The 21,681-nt window shown below is 34.3% G+C and overlaps 1 protein-coding gene and 2 pseudogenes across 2 annotated transcripts; 1 reads left to right on the top strand and 2 right to left on the bottom strand.

Annotated features, from left to right (window-relative positions):
* Positions 1-10,443: 10,443 nt before the first annotated feature.
* LOC143571812 (zinc finger CCCH domain-containing protein 66 pseudogene) lies at positions 10,444-12,411 on the top strand (annotated as a pseudogene).
* Positions 12,412-14,528: 2,117 nt separating this feature from the next.
* LOC143571801 (PHD finger-like domain-containing protein 5A) lies at positions 14,529-15,563 on the bottom strand. Its single transcript, XM_077057128.1, has 2 exons — positions 15,371-15,563; positions 14,529-14,674 (listed from the first exon to the last, which is right to left on the bottom strand). Exons 1-2 carry the CDS (start codon positions 15,561-15,563, stop codon positions 14,529-14,531), a joined length of 339 nt encoding a protein of 112 aa, XP_076913243.1.
* Positions 15,564-17,085: 1,522 nt separating this feature from the next.
* On the bottom strand, positions 17,086-20,564 carry LOC143571799 (asparagine synthetase [glutamine-hydrolyzing] 1-like; annotated as a pseudogene). The gene is made up of 9 exons (XR_013142160.1): positions 20,426-20,564; positions 20,119-20,258; positions 19,149-19,250; positions 18,932-19,072; positions 18,637-18,827; positions 18,272-18,513; positions 17,834-18,191; positions 17,655-17,735; positions 17,086-17,570 (listed from the first exon to the last, which is right to left on the bottom strand). The product of XR_013142160.1 is annotated as an asparagine synthetase [glutamine-hydrolyzing] 1-like (transcript).
* Between the last annotated feature and the right edge of the window lie 1,117 nt (positions 20,565-21,681).

Here is a 21,681-nt window from a genome sequence, read left to right as displayed (position 1 = left end):
TAGTAAAAAAAATATATATGATGTAATAGATAGCAACTTATCATATTTTGGACATTGTTAGTAGCTTCTAAAAAAAACTTTGTTATCATTTAATATGATCTAAAGTTGTTATTTTTACTTTTGAGTTGAATGGATCACTAAATATTAAAATCTATATTTACCTTTTTTATTTATTAAAATCTCATCTATTGTTTTAGATTCATTTTTTACTTATTTAGGCTTTATATTCTTTTCAAGGGTCAAGTTATTCTATAAAGAGAGAAAAAAAAATAAGAAGGATGAAAAGGATTTATAGCCACACAAAAAAACCCTTCAAATAAAATTAAAAACAAATAAATAAAAAATCATTACTCAAAATTTAATAAAAAAACAAAAAAAAGTAAAAACACAAAAATATTTCCACCGTCTTCCTCGCTCTTAAAAAAAACTCGAAAAAGACACAATGTTAAGTGAAAAAGACCATTGTGTATTTTTGTTTATCATTGTGTTTATTTTCGTAATTGATTGTGTCTTTTTTCCTTGACATTGTGTCTTTTTTTCTTGATATTGTGTTATATTACTCAACATTGTGTTATATTTTGTTCGGCATTGTGTTATATTTTCCGATTTATTGTGTCTTTTTTCAGTTATAATTGTGTCTTTTGTTCATTTTCGTCATTGTGTCTTTTCGGAGGGTTTTTTTTTTGAACGAGAATGACGAGTGAAACATTTTTTGTTTTTTATTTATATTTTGAGTTATGATTTCTTTTATTATTTTTTTTGAATATTTTTTGAGGGTTTTTTTATGTGGCCACAAATCCTTCTCGCACTTCTCATTTTTTTCTCCCTGTGTATTTTAATTTTTCCCTTCTTTTCAATATTGCGTATATGCACATTAAAAAACAAAAGTAGTTTTATATTTTATCTTAAATATCATGTGATTTTAAAACTGGTCTTACTAATGGACCAGTAAACCACCAGTTTGATAACGGTTATGAAAATTTTGCGCTAAAGTGAAAGAGGAGTTAAAATGTTTAAAGGAATACAATTTTTAAAAAGAATAAGTTATCATGTTTTAACATTATATAAGAGATGATTTTACGAGATACTGAAGAAGGATCTTTTGTATGTTTTGATCGTATTCAAAATGTTAACGCAAGAGGCTTTAATGATGAAATTATTTTAGATATTAGTTGGGTAGAAAAAAGTAAGAACTAAGAACCCATATCTTCAAGATACATGGGCTGTTTCTTTGTCATTTATCAATATTCAAGATCTGGCTAATGAAAAAGTGAAAGAGGGTTGTATCTTAAATAATGGAATGAAATTATTTTTGGAGAGAGTTTTTACACTAAAAAATAAATAATAATAAAGTATTGGAAGATGATCAAATGAAGTGTGTGGTGGGTCACAATGGGTGTATCAAAATCAACGTCATTTATGGTTGGAAGAATAAAACATGTGAAATCAACTTTTATTTATTTCGATCCTTTTTTAAAACGTGGTTAGTTTTCTTCATGGTTACTATCTTTCTACAAATCAAACATTTTTCCTTTTAATCCTAGACAGTACTTTAATATTTTGCATATAAAGTGTTATAAATAGATGCGTGTGCCATGACTGTTTTTAGGAGTGCCCATACCTTGAAAGACAGCCCCCATACATGTGTGTGATGACCTTTAGGTGGTACAAAGATTTCAGACTATGACATGTGTATTTTAGGACGAGGGTATATACGTTCGTTAAACTACAAGTAGTTCTAAGTGCAGCGTTGTATTCACATAGATAGTACATGAGTTAGATCTTGATATTTGGACACACTTTATCCGTTATACACGTTATTATTGTAATTGGATTTAAATGTGTTGTAACTAGTTTAAACGCACCGGTTAAACTAATATTAATGAAATGTTATAATAAAAAACATATCAACGCTTAAAAACGCCTTTTTTACAATCAATAACGTATCAATGCTTAAAATCTTTATTTGAATAAAAAATTTGTTTGAACTAAGGTTAATGCAATAAGGTAGCATTTACGTCTTTTTTTTTTCTTTCACGCATTTAATCCTTTTATTTTATCGAAACCTTATATATAATAGGGAGAGATTAGAGAAGAACTAAATTTTGTTCCTAAGTATATTAAAGAATCATTTTTTTACACGGCAAATTTTTTTATCTTTGTCGTCTGCTGGACTTGAACCTAAAACCTTTCCCTCCCAACCCTAGATATTTATATGTTTTGTTTTTACCAGCGAATCACCATCCCATTTGTTTAATGTAATTTATATGAAGTTTTCTTGTAAAATGATGTACATTTGTCTTCACGATAATTCTTTAGATTCAAACATAAATAATGATAAAATCCAGGATTACACAAAACTTTATTAAGATAAAACCTTTGAAATCAAATTTAAATTTAATGCAATAAAAGCTTCTACCGTTCTAGTCCAAAGTAAGCATTAAAACTAGGCTGCATCTCGTGGAGTGTTTCTTAAAACAAATACTTTTCATCAATACAAGCAAATCATAAAACAATTTATTTAGAAAATAATCATAGAAAATATTAAACCTAGTTTTATACTTCATAACCATAATTTAGAAAACATTAAAGCTTCTTTATAAGGTTTTTCTTTATAACATTGTCACTCTTTTCCTAAAGGTTTTCGAATTTTCAAGCTCATTGCCTCCCAACAAATTCAATAGTTGTTGGGCACCATCACTTTTGGTTGTTGTCCGGTGTCATTAGTAGTCGTCGACGCCACTCACCACCATGGGATGCTTATTTCGTCTAGTTTAAGGTTAGCTAGCTTGTGCGTTTCGATATATTTTGTTTTGGGCAACCATCAACTCGCCCATGTCCCAAACTGAAAACAAGGTCACCTAATCCAACCTAACCATAAGGAGTTGGTGTTATTCAATGGGTTTACCTGAACAAGATGCAAAAAAATTGGATTTGGTTTATTAAGACAATAGATTGACCCAACTACTATTATAAACCACTTTAGTTCTTCACATCGGGTAAAATTTGGATAAACAAGTTTGTGTTTTGTAGTACTTTGATTAGGTCATACATATAGTTAAAGTTAGAATGGGCTAATCTGAATTGGGTAACTAAAAAAAAGTTGTTAGAAAACATGCTTATTTGTTTTTTGCTTTGGTCGGTCATGATTTAAAAGCTCAAAATTGTAAATTACTAAATTGATTCTTATGTATTTTCATCCAGATATTAAACCAAACTAATCCACTATTCAAGTAAAAACCTATTAAATTTCACATGCTGAACACAAGCTATAATTTGTGTAATCTTATTAGTTAGCATAATATCAAGAATGCATGTGAGTTTTCCGGTAACAACTAAATGTTAGAAATTTAGGACAATAATTAATATTTATTAGTATTTATTACTAATAAATAAATTAGTAACGTGTCCAAAGAGTAAAGATAAATGCGATATTGATACTCTACAGTATGTAATTGAGAACCTGAAAATTGGTAAAAAGGGAAATGAGTTTATCCCACATCGGTAGAATGCTTGAAATCCGCGTTAGTAATTTTGGTTGGACCGGGTACTACGACAAGTGTCGACGTGAGGAACGACCTTGTGACAAGTGTTGATTGATTTGATGAGTCAGCGTGCCATGTGTTGCGACCAAGGAGTCAGTGTGCCACAACATGCCATGTGTCGTGACTGAAGATGAGACAGCATGCTAGGTGTCATCTTCTGGTGGTCTGCGCACCACATGCTGCCATGTGTCCTGTGACTCATCACATGCGTTGCTATATATAGAAAGCTCGGGTGAGCAGATTTGGACACCGAAACCCGGATAAGTCACATCATGTATATACACTCGACCTAACCCAACAACGTCAAACCAGTTCATGGTGATGCTCGGGTCTCGGTGAATACAAGCTAGACGACTTGAGCGCCGTTACGGTGCGGTTTCAAGAATTTGTTATTGGAACACAAGTCAAGGTCCTCAGTATGAATCAAGATATGTATATATGTTATATTTCATATTATTCTCGTTTAAATTTGTATACGGTATATGTACTACAATTTCTCAAATTGTATAAAGAGATTATTTATTTGTTTTATTAATATTATTTAATAAATCGTGACCCATGTCCTACACTAAAGAGCATTCCCAGCCAATTCCCTACCATATATCTATATATATCATATAATTATACTAAAAATCACTGTTTTTTCTCTTTCCTGTTTAATTAAATAATATTTTTTATACCTTTATCATTATATTTTCTTTTTCCTTCACTCACAACCACTTTTAGAAAATATTAAAAAATTATACGGTATGAACAGTGAAACCCCAAATTGAATTTTCCCCTATATCATTTTCTCTTTCCTCTACTCACAAGCACTCATAACCATACCATATAATCTACAAATCCTCCTCACATATTTTTAGGAAAACGGGCTACGAATGCTCTAACGAGTTTACAACTTTACATAGTTATACAAAAACCAAGCTAACTAACTTAAATCTAGATAACAGAAATAATAAACACCTCAAATTCACAACTATTGTTCTCTACCTATCTTCATTGTGTTCGACCTTCAATTGACGTTGTCCACCTTCACTGGTTGATGCCTATCCCGCTCACCATCATTTTCTACCGGGTACAATCAACATCGTGACCACTCATCTCCAACGTTAGTTATCTTATACTCTTTTTAATATGCTTTTCAACTTTTCAATAAGGTAATGTATAAAGAAAATAGAAAAGTCTGAGAGATAAAAAGTGAGAATGTTTCCAACTAAATTATTTAATAAAACTAATATTCCAAAGTAGAAAAAGTCTTTTAACAATTTATTTTTTAGGTTTTCATTAAATAATGTAGGTGGAGTAGCTTTTATGGAATTTGGACTAAAAAAATGTCATGTTTTGGGGCAGGCGTGGTCGGTTTTTCAACGTTGTTTGCGAGTGTTTTTCCGCCCAACAACTCTTTAGGACGACCGAATCTGTTACATAACCCAAAAAACAATCCAGTCTCAGCCTTCCACGTGGCACGTACCTTTTATTTTGATCCGTCTGTGACCCAATTAAAGTTACAGCCATTTGGACCCAAAAGGTGCTGGCAAAAGCCAAAAACGTCATCCGATTACCAGTACGTCCACGTCAGCATATGTGGGTCCCAGTTGGAAGAAAATAAGTGGGGCATGATTAGGAAATATCAGTCCAGGTTCCAAAGGTCTTCTTCTCTCTAGTCACCACTAGAGGTGCATAAACCGGTTTAAAACTCAAAACCGGTTTGGTTTGGTTAACAAAAGTCAAAACCGGTTTATGATTGGTTTTGGTTCGGGTTGAAACCGGTTTCTTACCATTGTACGATCGGTTTCGGTTCGGGTTTTGATCGGTTTCGATTTGGTTTTTGCCCGGTTTTGGCCGGTTTCGGTTCGGTTAACCGGTTTGGTGGAGAAAATTACAAACCAGTCCCGACCTACGGTTTCAATCGGTTCCAAACTGGTTTCTATATAATCGGTTTCAAACCGGTTCAGTTTTCGGGTCGGTTTGGTTAACCGGTTTATTTGCCCACCTCTAGTCACCACCACACCCATACTATCAAAGTTTGCATTTTGTGTAGTCCTCTTTTTTTAATTTTAAATAATAACTTTTTAATTTAAAATTTTGTAAGTTTTTGCTGTTTTAAATTTTAATGATATGTTATATGTAAACCGCGACGATGAATTTCATAGTCTTGTAAGTTTTTCGACATCGGTTCTGATTGGTCGTAGAACTCGTTCGGGTTGTACGTGGAACCGATTGATAAGTTCGATTTGAAAACCGAATAATACCATAATTAATTAAATATTCAGGTAAGTGTTAAAATTCTGAAAATTGAAGCTTTTCAAAATTAAGCATCTAATCTAAATATATATAAGCAAATTTTAAGTTCAAATTTATTAAATTCTTTTTTCGTTTCCTGCCACTTTATTGTAATCGTTTTATAGTAAATTATATAAAACTTCGATTGTGATACCTAATATGGATATAATCGGTAATGCGCAAGTTGTTAAGGAAAAATAATGTGCTGCCTTAATTGACTGGAAATATCCTATTTTATAATTTAAATTATATTACATTGCACCATATCTTTAAGGTAATACATATTTTGTTTTTTAGACTGCTAAATCATGTACACTCTAAGCCTATACAGAGTGAGGAACCGACGAATTGATTCATGCTCGATAGTTACGGATGTAGTCTTATGATATAGTCAGGGTGGCCATGGCATGGGCTGAGTGGGCGACGACCATAAGCCTGGATTTTTTTTATAATTATATGTATTTTTATGAAAAACGATATGTATATATTTACTGTTTAAACTCAATTATATAACAACTAACTTGGTCTAGTGACAAATAGGTATGACTCCCAACCAAAAGATTCTGAGTTCTAGTCTCATTTGAGACAGTAAGCCTACTTGTATGCATTAGTTTTTTACACAACTAAATTATAACTAAAGAAGCCAATTTAAAAATTAAATTGTTTAAACCCAACAAAATACTTTTTACTTAATACCCAAAGTATTTTTCGCCTTATGCGCATTTTTTTTTCAATTCTCGGAGCCGGCCCTAGATATAGTTAACTGAACTTGATTAGGTTTAACTGTATGAAGGTGCGTTTATTATGGAGTCAATTTGACAGAGTAAAGAGACAAATCGTTTCAATAATCAAGCATAAGCTATCATTCATATCATAAGTTAACGTTTATATAGTCACTAGGTCCATTCGTTGACATCCCCAAGCGAATAGCACCTCATTCGCCTATATCCCTACTTATAAGCTGAACATACTCAGCCTATGGACTACAAAATAAACAAAAGAACTCATACGCCTATAACTCAGCCGTATAGCTACCAAAAATGTCCTATACACTTACAAACAAGCGTATAAACTCAAAAACTAAGTCCATTCGCTTACAAACCATGCGAATGGCCTATAGAAGATTACAATTATGCCCTCAACCAAACTAGACCAAAATAAACGATTGACAAAGAACAAGACAGATCATATAAGCATCAACACAAAGCATTCACATCCGGTTCTTCATTCACGTCTATAAAACACTTATATCTTTTAACAATCTCTCACGTCTCATTCCACCTTATATCCATATTTAATTAAATAATATTTATTTTTATTTTCATTTTACTAAATAACATGAGAAATATAACACATAACATGGTTATATATTAGATATACATATTATTTATTTGGTGCAATTTATCATATTATTTTAATACAAAGACTTAGGTAGTGTTTGATACAAGGTAATAAATGAGAAAATTGAACAATGGTAATGAAAAATAAGGCGATGTTTAGGCTATGTGTCGTGAAAGCGCCATCAATGCTACATAGATAGGATGACGCCGTGAACAACACCTCGCTCAAAATAAACCTAGGCACCATTTTGATTCCAAGGGAATTAATCGTTCACACCAATAAACAAAATCCATCACATCCATTTGTTAGTGTCTTTTCTTTTTGTATATAATTTAATTATTTTAATTGAATTGTGACTAGTTATCCCATAAAGCTTAAAATAATAAATGACTAGTTATTCTATATAGCAGTTCGTGACGTGATAACTAGTTTTTACTAATTATACCACAACACATAGTCTTAGTTGAAGAATCAAAAATATGGATAGTTGCATAATCATGTTACAAATAATATAATTAATACTTTTAAAATAGATTACTTTATATAATAATAACTAAGTTATATAATATCTATATATTTTTATAAATATAAATATTAACATATTATTTTACTATATATTTCAAAATACTTGGTGAATTCCAAAAATCAACAACAAATCATGTTTCTCAAATGAAAATTGTTTTGAGTTTTTTGTGGAAGTTAAATTTGATTTTATGGGTCAAAAGTTGGTAAATAGATTGTTTGGTACAAGTTAACTACATTTAGGTCTTTGTTACGGGTCAAAAATAAAAATTTTGATTAGTTTTAAAAGTTTGAGAATGCAAAATAGATTTATCATCAAATTTGTTATGGGTTCAAAGTGTTGACTTTAAAATATCAAAAGTATGAAAGTTAGAATTTTAAACATGAATCGGGTTTCAAGTTTATTTTTAAGGGCATTTTTTGAAATAATCAAAAGCTTTTGGATTTGGCAAATTAACTATTTTTTCCTCAACTATTAAAACTTAAGAAAAGATTGCAAACATTTTCGACATGCCACCCCCATGCCTATCAATGCTTCTAACTTTTATCAAATTTCAAATATTTATGTCAACATTAATTTTTTTAATGGTGATCAGAACGTTGTATTGGAAGCATGTCATGCAAAACTATGCTCAAATGAAACAAAATAAAAGATTGCAAACATTTTCGACATGCCATCCCCATGCCTATCAATGCTTCTAACTTTTATCAAATTTCAAATATTTATGTCAACATTAATTTTTTTAATGGTGATCAGAACGTTGTATCGGAAGCATGTCATGCAAAACTATGCTAAAATGAAACAAAATATTCACAAAACTGAATGGGTTAACATGTTATTTTTTATGTTGTCATTATGACAAAATCGAGAAGCCTTCTGAAACTTATCAAAATCTTTTTTTTTGGCGTAGCTCAGAATATAAAAATACAAATGAATTTTAGCAATCATTACATAATGTGCGTGGAAACAGAGTTGGCTCAACGTTTTTGATGCCTAAAGCTAACTAAAACGCCGGAGCCTTTTTCAAAAACTATTTGATATAAACTCTCCTCATATACCCAAGCTTGAGACCGACAATGATAAACTAAAAATTTTATAGGTGACGGAGTTAAAAAAAACATTTTAAGTTACCGTTATCTATTAAGTTTATCAAATTATATTTACAAACTTTTTTTTGTTCGCATGCTTATAAATCTTCTTTTCTTTTGACCTAATCATTTTTGAGGCTCCTAAAACACTTTCCCTGTAAATATTTTATGTAATACTTAAGCTTAAACACTTGCATAACTATTTGATGTTTGTTTTATAATTTTAAATAAAATGTTCTTTTTCAATTTTATATATGATTTTTGTACGATTTTGTGTTCATATGACATATGATAACTTATGTATACATTGTATAGATACAAGCATAGATGTAATACATTTTTTTCATATACGACATGTAATTATTTGTTTTACTTATAATTTTATAATTTGAAATATCCCGTGTGTAACAAGGGCTCTAAAACTAGTACATTATATACTATAAAAAACTGCTAACTTTGGATGATTTTTAAATTCTATTAGCTAAAAATATTTGATTTTTCATAATATATATTTATTATGATTTTTAATTGTATAATGCTGTGAAAATAAAAGAAAGTTATTTTTATTGTAGGAGACTTATGTAGTCCGTTTTAATGAAAATGCATACTATTCTATTATCTATTCTCGCTTACTAAAAAACACAAAGTAATAATACTTTCCATTCCCTAATCCATTGCATCTGGTCTGAAGTAACATGAGTTCAACCTGAGTCAAATTAAATGGATATTTTCACAGGGTATGGTAGATTAAGAATCCTAAATCCTGGTGTCGTTTGATGGAAGACTATTTATAGCTAGAAGCATGGAATGTTTATTGGACCACTTGTCATGAGAATATTATGTTTGTCCTTTTGTAATCGTCTTAGTGGAGATCGTGTGTGCTATTTTGCATGGGGCCCATTACACAATCACGCCGTATCCTTTGCGTGGCCGCCACATTGGTCTCATGCATACCTACTATACAGGTGGCACTACCCTATTGGTGTTTATTCTTGCACAACTCTAGTATTCATGGTAGTTGGTAGTGTATTAATGGTAGCGCTTGTGGGTTTGTTTTCCCTTTAATAGTTTTGACCCGGTTTGGTTTGTGCCTGAATCCGAGAACATATCTTCTTACCGTCTATGACTCTATTCTATTAGCGTATACCAATCGCACATGCACCATTTTTTTATTTTCACAATTTAATATAATAAACTTACCCAAAATATTAAATAAAATAACCCAGCCGGTGCAAGATAAGATCCATGAAATTCCAGCAAGAGTCGCCACAAGATAAATGCCGATTAAGGAATAAATATTGTTTCTAGAATTTTCCAAGTCATTTCCAAATTTAAAAGCCACAATCCTCGTCTCATTTGCATTTGCACTGCTTTTGAGTTTCGTTTAGGTGGAGGGAAACATTTGTAACAAAGACGCCTTTGCCTTTGTCTTCTCTTCGTCTTTTTTGACTCCACCAATTCCAATTCTTCTCTTCAACCAACTTCATCAAATCAAATCAAGGTACGTTAGCATCTCAATTACTGTTACCCATCTCTTAATTCCACTTCATATCAAAAACCCATCATTTTCCGAACAAATTAAACCTAATTTCATCGCTTATACTGATCAATTCATTCAATTAGGGTTTGATTACTGAAAATTTGTAACTGGGTATTGTAGGAACATGTGTACGAGTCAAAATCAAGACAAACCCATAAGCCCAATTTCAGTTTTGCTTGAGTTAGCAGCATCAGATAGCTTGCAAGAATTTAGGGTATTAGTTGAAAAACTAGTCGAAGAAGAGGCGTTCGATGTTAACGAGTCGCGTTTATGGTACGGTAGAGCGATCGGGTCCAAAAAGATGAAGCTTGAGGAAAGAACACCTCTTATGATTGCCTTCATGTTTGGTAGCAAAGAGGTTTTGAGGTTTATACTAGGGTTAGCTGGTGTTGATGTTAATAAGTGTTCGGGTTCGGACCGGGCCACTGCGATGCACCTTGCGGTTGCTGGAGGGTCTAGCGCGTCTGTTGAGGTAGTTAAGCTTTTGATCAAGTGTTCGGGTGATACGAATTGTTTGGATGTTCATCGGAACCGACCCGTGGATTTGATTCCGTTTGTGTTCGGTTCTGTGTTCAATGGTACAAGGAAATTGTTGGAAGTTATGTTAAATGGTTACTCTGATGAACAAGATATTATTATGTTAACTGATTTAGTTAATAACAGTGTTGAAGAACATAAGGTGAATAATACGGTTTCCCCGATTGTAGTTAAAAAGGAGTATCCGGTTGATCTATCGTTACCCGATATGAAAAATGGGATATACAACACGGATGAGTTTAGGATGTATGCGTTTAAGATCAAACCTTGCTCGAGAGCGTACTCACACGATTGGACCGAGTGCCCGTTTGTCCACCCGGGCGAGAACGCGCGAAGGAGGGATCCACGAAGTATCATTATAGTTGTGTTCCGTGTCCCGAGTTTAGAAAAGGGTCGTGTAAACAAGGCGATAACTGTGAATACGCACATGGGATTTTCGAGTGTTGGCTTCATCCGGCTCAGTATCGGACGCGCCTATGTAAAGATGAAATTGGGTGTAGTCGAAAAGTTTGTTTTTTCGCTCATAAACCCGAAGAGCTGCGCCCGTTACACCCGTCAACGGGCTCGGCGTATGATATTTCATCGGTTAGTCCTTTTAATATGGGCTCGTTGTCAACAATGATCCCTCAAAGTTCGACACCACCGATTACTCCCGTTGCTTCTTCTCCTCGAGGCGGTGTTTTTTGGTCAAACCAGTCAAACCGGTTGGATCTTGAAACTGAGTTGATGATGGTGGACCGTTATCGTCAACAGCAGCTGATTGATGAGTTTGCGCGCGTTAACTCGGGTTTTAACGAGTATTTTGATGAGTACAACACGGTTAATGGGTCAACACGCAAAAGTGTTGACCGTTTGGGTTCGGGGATTTCACTAGAATCGAGAATTAGCCCGTTACACCAAAACATGAGGATGTCGTCACCATCATCGTTTGGAGCCAACCAGATTATGAATTCGAGAGCGGCTGCATTTTCAAACCGCAGTCAAAGTTTTGTTGACTTTATTTTACTAATCTCGTGAAAATAACGTTAAAAGTGGCGGAAGGTTAATCAGGCATCATGTGGTGGCGTTGATAGCCGAAAGACAAGGGCACATGCACCAATCAGCCGATGTCTCGATGATTGAGTGCTATGTGCCTTATGTCCAAGGCTTGATGCAAAACCACTATCGAGCCGGGGGTCTCACCGGAAGCAGTCTCTCTATCCCTATGGGATAGAGGTAAGGCTGTCTACATCTTACCCTCCTCAGACCCTACCATAGCATTGCTATTGGTGGGATATACTGAGTACGATGATGATGAGTCAAAGTTTTGTTGACCGTGGGGCGGTCAACCGGCAGTCAATGGGGCCTTCTAAGCTCTCAGGTTGGGGGTCTCCAGATGGGAAGTTGGATTGGGGTATACAGAAAGACGAGCTTAATAAGTTGAGGAAATCGGCTTCATTTGGGGTGCGTAGATCACATGATTCATTGTCGGTAACTAATAATAATAATTTAGATCCTGAAGTTACATTTGATGAGCATACTTCAGCATTGTTGGAGCAGGAGCAGCTTGCTTAAGTATGAGTTATGGCATCATTAATCGCCTTTTAACATGAATTGTCGGTGAATTTTGACGATTCGTTTCGAGAAACTTCAGAAGGTTGAAAGCATCCATCTGATCATATTATTATAGTTTATAAGTTCATTTTTTTTTGGTTTTTATGTATTACATTGTTATTTATTTCATTTTGAATAAGCTAGACTGTGATCTATAGACTTGATCTTGGAGTCTTCTATTTAATGGTGTATATGCCAATGATTTTACCACTTATATCAATATATAAAGGTTTTACTGTTTTAAGTTTTTGATGCTTATATATATGTCAATTAAATGATACCTGGAACATGTTATATGCAGATGTGGTTTTAAGATTTGGAGGACGGTGACAGTAATCTTGTAGTTGATGAAGATAAGTGAATAATGATAGGGACAATTGCATATTTTCTCTTCCCCAACTCTAACAAATAAAAAAGAAAAAAAAGGGTAAGTGAAACGCAAAAAAAGGTATAATAAACATGGAAAACACATATCAAAATATATACAAAAAAACTAGTTAGAGACACGAGTAAAATAATAGGTCGTTTGGTTGGATAACCTCCAATGGACCGTGATTGTACCTTTTGTATTAATTCATCAAAACCAATGACGACTTACAAAGCTAAACACTTTCAACCATCCCAATCTAAATCCAAGCATTTTGATCTATTTTTAATCCACAAATAACTTAATATTTTAATATCTTCAAGGATGCTTTCAATCCTAATGGGGCTTCTTTTCAAAAATCAACTTGAACAAGCCATCATTATAATTGACTATATCATACTCCCTTTATGCTCCACATCCGGGACATGATTATGAATACCAAAAACGTTGTGCATCAAAAAAGCATAAATTGGGTGGATAATGTACCATGTACCAATGGTATTCCATGCCACTTAAGCTACGTAACAAGAAGTAAATACATGATCAATAGACTCTCATGAAGTCATGCAACAGACATACACCGTCGGGCCTACGAACACATTCCTTTTTAATAGATTATCACTCATAGGAAAGATTCTAAAGAGCCAGCCAAGCAACAACATTTATTTTCAAAGGAAACCATCAATTCCAATAAAAAATGCAATAAAGAAGTTTTTTCATCGAGACAACCTAAAATAAACTCGAAGCCACACCATTATCTACACTACCATTAAATTTAAAATAATAGAGTTTCTCAAGCAATGCCATAGGCTAACACACCGCTTCACCGTACAAGGCTGAATTATCCATCCGTTTCGGCACACCTGACTGCCACTAGACAGATTTTACTTGAGAGAAGGTTTGAAATTTGAATAAATGCTTTTAAAGGAACATCCTCTAGCCAATTGCCCAACCAAAATTTTATTTTTTTGTTAATTTCCTACCTCACCTTTAATGGACTTAGCCAGCAACACATGTTGATTAGCAATACTATTCTCGATATTCGCTATCTTACCGCAAGCCCCATTTAGCCTTCTGTTGTTATGCAAAGCCGTAACCCCTTTTCTCTAAATTCCAATTTAAACCTCCACCACCATTTAGACAAAAGAGCGATATTTGAATCTCAAGAGTTAAGAGACACAACCACAACCCTCCATCTTCTTTAGCAGATGCCGCTTTATCCCACGCGACGCAACAAACCTTAGATTTTTCTTCTTTTCCTCCCAAAAAATCTTCTTTTATAACAAAGAAATTAATAATATCATCAAGTTCTTCTTCAATTACTGAACTATAGTAAACAATGAAGTAGAAAGTATGCTTAAAAAGTCTTATCATTAGTATCTTTTCTTGTAGTCTTGTAGACAAACTATTTTGCAGACTAGGGCAGTATAGTCTTGAGCCATTTGATTGAATACAGTACACATTGATAAAAAAAAAGAAAAAAGCCATATTCTTAGAATCTTTGATGGAGATTTTGACTAACTAGTCGTTTTTGAGCCATTTAAATGCTTCAGTTCCCACACCACAATATAAAATACCAAAAAATGTAACAACACAAAGGGAAGTATTTCCAAAAGTTTTGTTATACAACCAAATATATTTGAATATATCCATGGCTAACAAGATTTATAGGTAAGTAACAGAGTCAATACCGATACCGCTCAAATACCGATCATCTTTTCTTAAATCCGTACTTTTTGCGCTCGTAAAACAAATCCGTTTTTGCACTCCCCAAATTCACAATTTTCGGGCACCCGTCTCGATCTTTCTCCTGTTGCGTGCACTCCTTGCAATAATACTCATCAGAAATACCAATCCCTAGTGGCGGACCCAAAATTTTTTGTCAATGGGGTCCCAATTTCTCCGGTTTACAAAATTTTTGGGTCGGTCGTTATTCGGGTCGGGTCGAGAGGAGGAACATAATAAAACACGAAAATATGGTGTCATCGGAAACGAGTAAGTAGAAAGAATATAGATTAGAAACTAGATAGAACATACACTTTTAATTCATTTTTATTCATACCCGAAAAACATAAGCGTAAGCTATATATATATAGTCTTACATGAATAACCAAGACATGAAAAACTAACTCTTACACAAATAAATGATTAATTATAATATACATACACAAGATAAATAATTTAAGTATATGTAAAACTCATGTAGTCATTATATATGTTGCATGGTGATAATGGTTATATGGGATAAACTAAAGTGATAATGGTTATATGGGATAAACTAAAGAAAAAACACAAATACCCTAACTAAATAACTAATATTGACTAGAATATTAAAAAAAACAACAAAAACTGGGTATGGTGAGGCTTGAACCTGCAACCTCTCAAAGAAAAAACAAGGGACTTTCCACTAGACTAGTTCAGCCTTAATAGTATGGATTCCAAGTATTAATTTTTATGGGGTCCTTACAAAATTTAATATATCGTCTCTAAGTAATTTTTAAAAAACATTGGTGTCCCGGGACCCCGATGGGAACTATGTGGGTCCGCCCCTGCCAATCCCTCCACATATCACACACCGACCCTCAAATGACCCATAGTTACATTCGTCGCACACACGCACGAGCGTACACGGACGCACATAAGAATCACAAACAACACATTCTCCATCATCTTTTTCACAAAGCCTTCCAATCGCAATCCCGGGCTGCTTTCTGCACATTATCAGATCAGGATGATGCTTTGCCATTTCCTGTCAAACTGCATTGATCAATATTTTATTAGAAATTGAAAATATACTGAAATTATAATATTTTCTTTTATCAAAACCATTGTTCTCGATAGAGGTGTGTATGAAACCAACAATACCGATGTGTAGCTAAAAGCTAAAGCCAAACGAAAACTGACGTTTTGGTTTTATGTTGCAGTGAAAACTCAACTATTGCTTCAGTTTCAGTTTTGCTTTTAACTAAATCCGCGAAATAATTGAAACCAAATTTAGGGATTTTCATATTTGATTTTGAATGTTGAAAACTTATTAAGAATTTAATAATATATAGTGTAACTCAAAATATTTTAGTCCAAAGCTAAGTTAATCAATTAAATATTAATCAACAAAAAGATTTGGCATCAAATATTTTTCCGGATCAAAAATTTCAAGCGCAAACGGTAAAACCCAAAAGACCGAAACAGAACTTTTCTAAAAACTCAAAAACTAAATATTTGTTTTTTTATAGGGGTGCAAACGAGCAGAGTGCTCAGAGCTACTTGAGCTAGGATTGATACAAATTTTGAAACGAGGCGAGCTTTTTCGAGCTCGTTTAGGCTTGTCGAGCCTTATGTATTTTTAAGTTTTACCTCTTTTGTACTTGTATATATTAAGTCACTTGTATTTGATCCATACACAATTAATTAATATATAATAAATGAGCCAAGCTCGCTTTGAAAAAAAAGCTGAAAACGACCTGAGCTCAAGTAGAGTTCCCGTAATTCAAATAAGTCGAGCTCGGGCTTAGGTCGTTTACACTTTACACCCCTGGTTTTTAGTCAATTTGAGACAAAAGGACCCATGTACACACGTAGGCTGCAAACAAAATGATGAACATAATCCAGAATACAAAAAAGCATTCAGAAAACACACATATAACATAGAGAGAGAGACGGAAAACAAGATGTAACTTTCGAGAAAACCTTCCTTTAAAGAAAACTTTCCAGGATACAAAAAAGCATTCAGAAAACACAGATATAACATAGAGAGAGACGGAAAACAAGATGTAACTTTACAGAAAACCTAACCTTTAAAGAAAGCTTAATTTGGGGATAACCGGGGATCTTGTTCCAATTTTCACTTCACTAATTAATAAAAACCAAACCATGTATACTTAAATACAAGATGAACCGACAAGACAACAATTAGAATCATGGAAGTCTTTTGACTTGTCAATTACTTAACTTACTTGGGACTACTCCAATAAAGTTTTATTCTTATTCCACGCAGACCGACTTCAGGCCCAGGCTATTATGTCGTAGGCCCAAACCTTAACATCTTTATGTTTATTTTGCACTTGTAAAAACATATCCTGATAGATATATCAACTTTAATTTCTAGGCGATTATTGGATTATTATGGTTATACATATGTGTATACGTATAACCGCCGACAAAGTACTAGTAATCATCCATCGTTATTTAAAAACCCAATCTTACACATAACAATACATTTGACTCGTTAATTATACATTCATATCACAACAAAATATAGTAAGAAATAACAACCAACACATCTTAAAAGCACAGATGACAACTTAAAACAATCATAACCCGTTAGCCCTGAATCACAAGCTCAGCAGCGGATCTATCCACCATCCGCGGCACGTTGTCAATAATGTTTGGTCCTAACTTGATACCCGCGTTTCTTCTTGTAAGCAGCATTATGGACTCCGAGTGCAGCCCGGCCCGAAGGGTCCAGATTGTTAGACAAGAAGCATCCCACTCGATGGCCTTTGCAGTGCTGCAAGCTATGCTGGCCCCACCCGGGTACGGTCAACTTAGCAGAGTTTTTGTGGGAAAAAGCCGCTTCGAATATCATTCGATAGTAGTAAGCTTCTTTTGTAACAGGTGTGTTGTGAGGGAATATGTTCCCTGCCCGAAGCATCATCTTGTCGGTTACGTGTTGCTCAGCGTGAGCTTTGAGCCCGTCGATCCAGCTATACCCGACTCCATCACTAAACTGTTCTTTTTGTCTATACAAAATATGCTGCACGACATACACCAAAACCGTCAGAGGCGGCAATTTTATGGTAAAAAAGTTAAAATGGGTTTAAATTGTTAAATTAGTTACCTTTGGTAAATATGGTTGTTCTTCGTCATCAAAAGCCCGTCGAAGAATCCATTTCTCGATCCGTTTTTGATCCATGTTGATCTGCATATAACCATGTAAAAGTATATTAGAAACATAAAGTGCTTCTCATTGAGTCTAAACAACAGAGCAAAAAATTATTAAAAATATTAGTTTCTTACCATTTTAGCTTCGGGGTCGATGCTCATGGCGACGTTGATGAATTCTTTATCCAAAAATGGGACTCGGGCTTCCAACCCCCACGCGGACGTGGATTTGTTGGCTCTCAGGCAATCGTATTGATGAAGCGCTTTGATCTTGCGACAGGTTTCTTGATGGAGCTCTTCCTTGTTGGGTGCCTTGTGAAAGTACAAGTACCCGCCAAATATCTCATCCGACCCTTCACCCGAGATGACCATCTTCACACCCAAAGACTTGATCTTGCGCGACATGAGAAACATGGGCGTACTTGCCCGGATTGTAGTCACATCGTATGTCTCGATATGGTAAATTCACATCTTCGATTGCATCAATACCATCCTACAAAATATTTATAACATAAGACACCTATCCAGTTAGTTGTTCCAAAAGTTAGCAGACTTAAATAATATTTAAGGTACCTGTACGGTGAAGTGGAACTCGTGGTGCACGGTCCCCAAATAATCGGCTACTTCTCTAGCCGCCTTCAGATCGGGTGAACCCTCAAGCCGACACAAAACGAATGAAGCTGAGCCCCCCACTGCTTAGCCGCTTTAGTACCAGCCAGATAACGAGCCGTTATAGCCGCCACCAGTGACGAGTCCAGCCCTCCCGACAACAAAACCCCGAACGGAACATCAGTCATCAACCTTTTAATCACCGCCTACATTAACCATGTCACATAACAATCAAACAACCCATCTTAACTGATCACTAATTATTACTACTACTACTATTATTGTTATTATTATTATTACTATTATTATTTACTACTAATACTACTCACGTTTTCAAAGGCACGACGGAGGACAAGCGGATCATATGGGGTAGACGGGATAGCCTCCGAGAACCAAGTTGGATTGTACCAACGTCGAAACCCGGCGGTCTTGCTGGAGTAGAGGTGTCCCGGTGGAAACACCTCAAAGTGTTCACAATCATCGTTTAGTCCTTTTAGTTCTGATGATATCCAAACAGAACCTATAAACACACAAAATAACGTTTTTTATCAATATTTCATTAAAAAGTAGTGTTTTACATCGATCCAGAATACATAAGCCAATCTCAATAATAAAGCTTGTTACCGTCAAGTCCCCAACCGATGTAGAGTGAGGTGATCCCAATGGCATCGCGAGCCGCGATGTAGGTGTTGTTGCGGGTATCCAGTAACACAAAGGAAAACATGCGTCCAACATGTCCACGAAATCTTCGCCATGTTCTTCATACTGTACAATGTTAATAATAACTTTAGTTACATAGGAAACTCCAATTTCTTTTTATAAAATGTTACTTATTGCTTACCAAGTGAGCAATAACATCGCAATCGCTGCCTGTGCGGAACTTGTGACCGGCTATGGTTAAACGTTTCCGGAGCTCCTCGTGGTTGTAAATTTCGCCGTTGACCTGTGTTTTCCGACAAAATTGACTTCAAAATCAAACGAGACGAATCATATAACATTTTTTTTAGTGACAAGCATTATACCACTAAACCACTGGATTAGTGAGTAATATTAGACTATCACACAAAATAAACACAAAAACGTTAAAATAAATGTCACTTTAAAGAAATTCACTCATTTTGTTTTAAAACATCAAAATCTCTCTTAGAAACTCAGAAAATAACCAAAAAAACCCGAAAAGCTAATATATTTATCCAAGAACGTGGCATCAAAACTAATTCGCTGATCAGACTGATTGAGCCAGATTTAAGAACTAATGAGATAAAAACATAATAAAATTTATATGGATATCTAATACAAAATAGAATTTGGAAGTAACGTTTTGATACGAATTTACAATTATAATAAAATAATAAGACTTAAATAATTAAAATATGAAGTCTTCAGCAATAAATTATTCACAAATGAGATTTTAAAAGAAAAAAACTTGTTCTCATCCTCAGTCTAGTTCACAACCGGTTCACTGGCTTAATTGGTCGGGAAAAAACAGTGATCAAACACAAGACAAACACGTGTCTAGTGGAGCAATAAAACAGAACGTCCCTCAGTTTTTGTTAAATAGCACAAAAACCCACCAAACAAGAATACTTAAAAACACCAAAAATAATTGTCAATTATTACCACTTTTTTATTTTAAATTACTTATTATTTTTCTCTTTATCATTCATTCAGTATAATTATAAATCAATCCGGTCCCACCACCCTTCCATGAATAGAAGCTCATGGGTATGATGGGGCTTAACAAAATTAAGAGTCTCCATTTTTTAATTTTTATTTCATCGTTATAAAATGATAATAATAATCACACCCACCGTAACAACCACGGTTTCATCCTCGTTTAAAAAGCGGTTGGTCACCGGAAGCAGGGTCAATAATAGCCAGACGTTGATGGGCCAGATAATTATCACCGTGCTGATAAAGCCCACTCCAATCTGGGCCACGGTGCTTCAACCTACAACCCACAAATAAAAAATATTAGCTCACTTCTCTTAATATTCCAAATTAAACTAACAACGATAACAATACTAATAAATTCAACCGTAACAGTAGTACTAGTAATAATAATAATTTGTGTAAAACAATTTTTATATTAAAATAGAAGTCAAACGGGAAACATGCCTGCGAGAAAGCTCGAGGACACGGACTCTTTTGGCCTGGGAGTCATCGGAGCAACCCAGCACAGCTAGTATTCCACACATGGCTGCCGGAAAATGGGAGATAGTTATTATTAATATTATGAATGAATGGATATGGATATGATGATGATGATCACTGCTTCATTCGCCGCGTATTTATAGATGATTTTGGTGAAGGCCACCTTTGTCTTTTTTTGATTATTTTATTGTTGTTGAATGTTTAATTGGATAAGCGGCGACGATTCTCGGTGGGTTGTCATATCTTATTTTCTTTTTTTGGATAAACATGATTTGATTGAATTATGTGACATGTAACATGTTTAATGTGTCATAGGTGATTGTTACGTGAGGTAAATATGCAAATTTAAATCAATCGCGATATTTTGTTCTATTTTCTATTTTCCAAGGTGATATGAGCTATGGTGTCTAGATTAATAACACGTGTCTTTGAAACTATAGTAGCGTATCCATTTTTACTCGTATTTCTCTTTATTTTTATGGATGCGTAATAAAATTCATCTTCGGACTACCTTTTGTTCGCTATAATTCAAATCCAACAATGCGTTTTGAAATTTGAGGGTGCATTTATAACACGACATGGATCTAATACGGAATTTTTTTTTTGTAGTTAAAAATACGTTTTTCTATCAAACCAATCCACAAACACCTTTTGGTCATGTGTGCTATCAATTAATATTAATGTTTATTTGTTGAGAATAAGATTGTCTAAAAAACTCGTCGCTTGAAAAAATCTCAAAAAAAACTCATGTCTTGAAGTTCGCTTGGAAAATCTTAAAGAAAAAAAAAGATCGCTTAGGCCTTGTATAAAACCGAGCCTGAGCCACAGTGGCTAGTTAGTTTGCCCGGCTTAAATTATTTTAAATGATCAATCATTCTTTCGGCCCAAATCTCCCCGATAATACTCTTTACCCTTCTATTGAACTCAATTATATATTCGGGCATTCGGTTGAACCTATTGTGTATTATGTTGAAATTGTTTTTGCATATATTTTTTTAACCACTAAATGGCTATTTGAATTTTGAACTATTGAACTTGGAATATATATTGAATTTCTCCTATTTAGTTAACTCGTGCCGAGCCAAGCCGAGCTTATGCTCAAACTTTTAGCAACGTTTCAAATCCGAGCTACGTCAAGCCTGGTCGATTTAAATTTGAGATAAGTATGAACTTAACCTAGCTCGGCTCTGCTTAGCACGTGAACAACCCTTGTTGAAAAA

The sequence above is a fragment of the Bidens hawaiensis genome, unplaced genomic scaffold (genome assembly GCF_021521415.1).
Source record: "Bidens hawaiensis isolate Kalapana, Puna unplaced genomic scaffold, B.hawaiensis_p1.1 tig00025586_1, whole genome shotgun sequence".
Lineage (NCBI taxonomy): Eukaryota > Viridiplantae > Streptophyta > Magnoliopsida > Asterales > Asteraceae > Bidens > Bidens hawaiensis.
The sequence above is the reverse complement of the archived record's forward strand: the minus strand, read 5'-3'. Positions and strand labels throughout refer to the sequence as shown.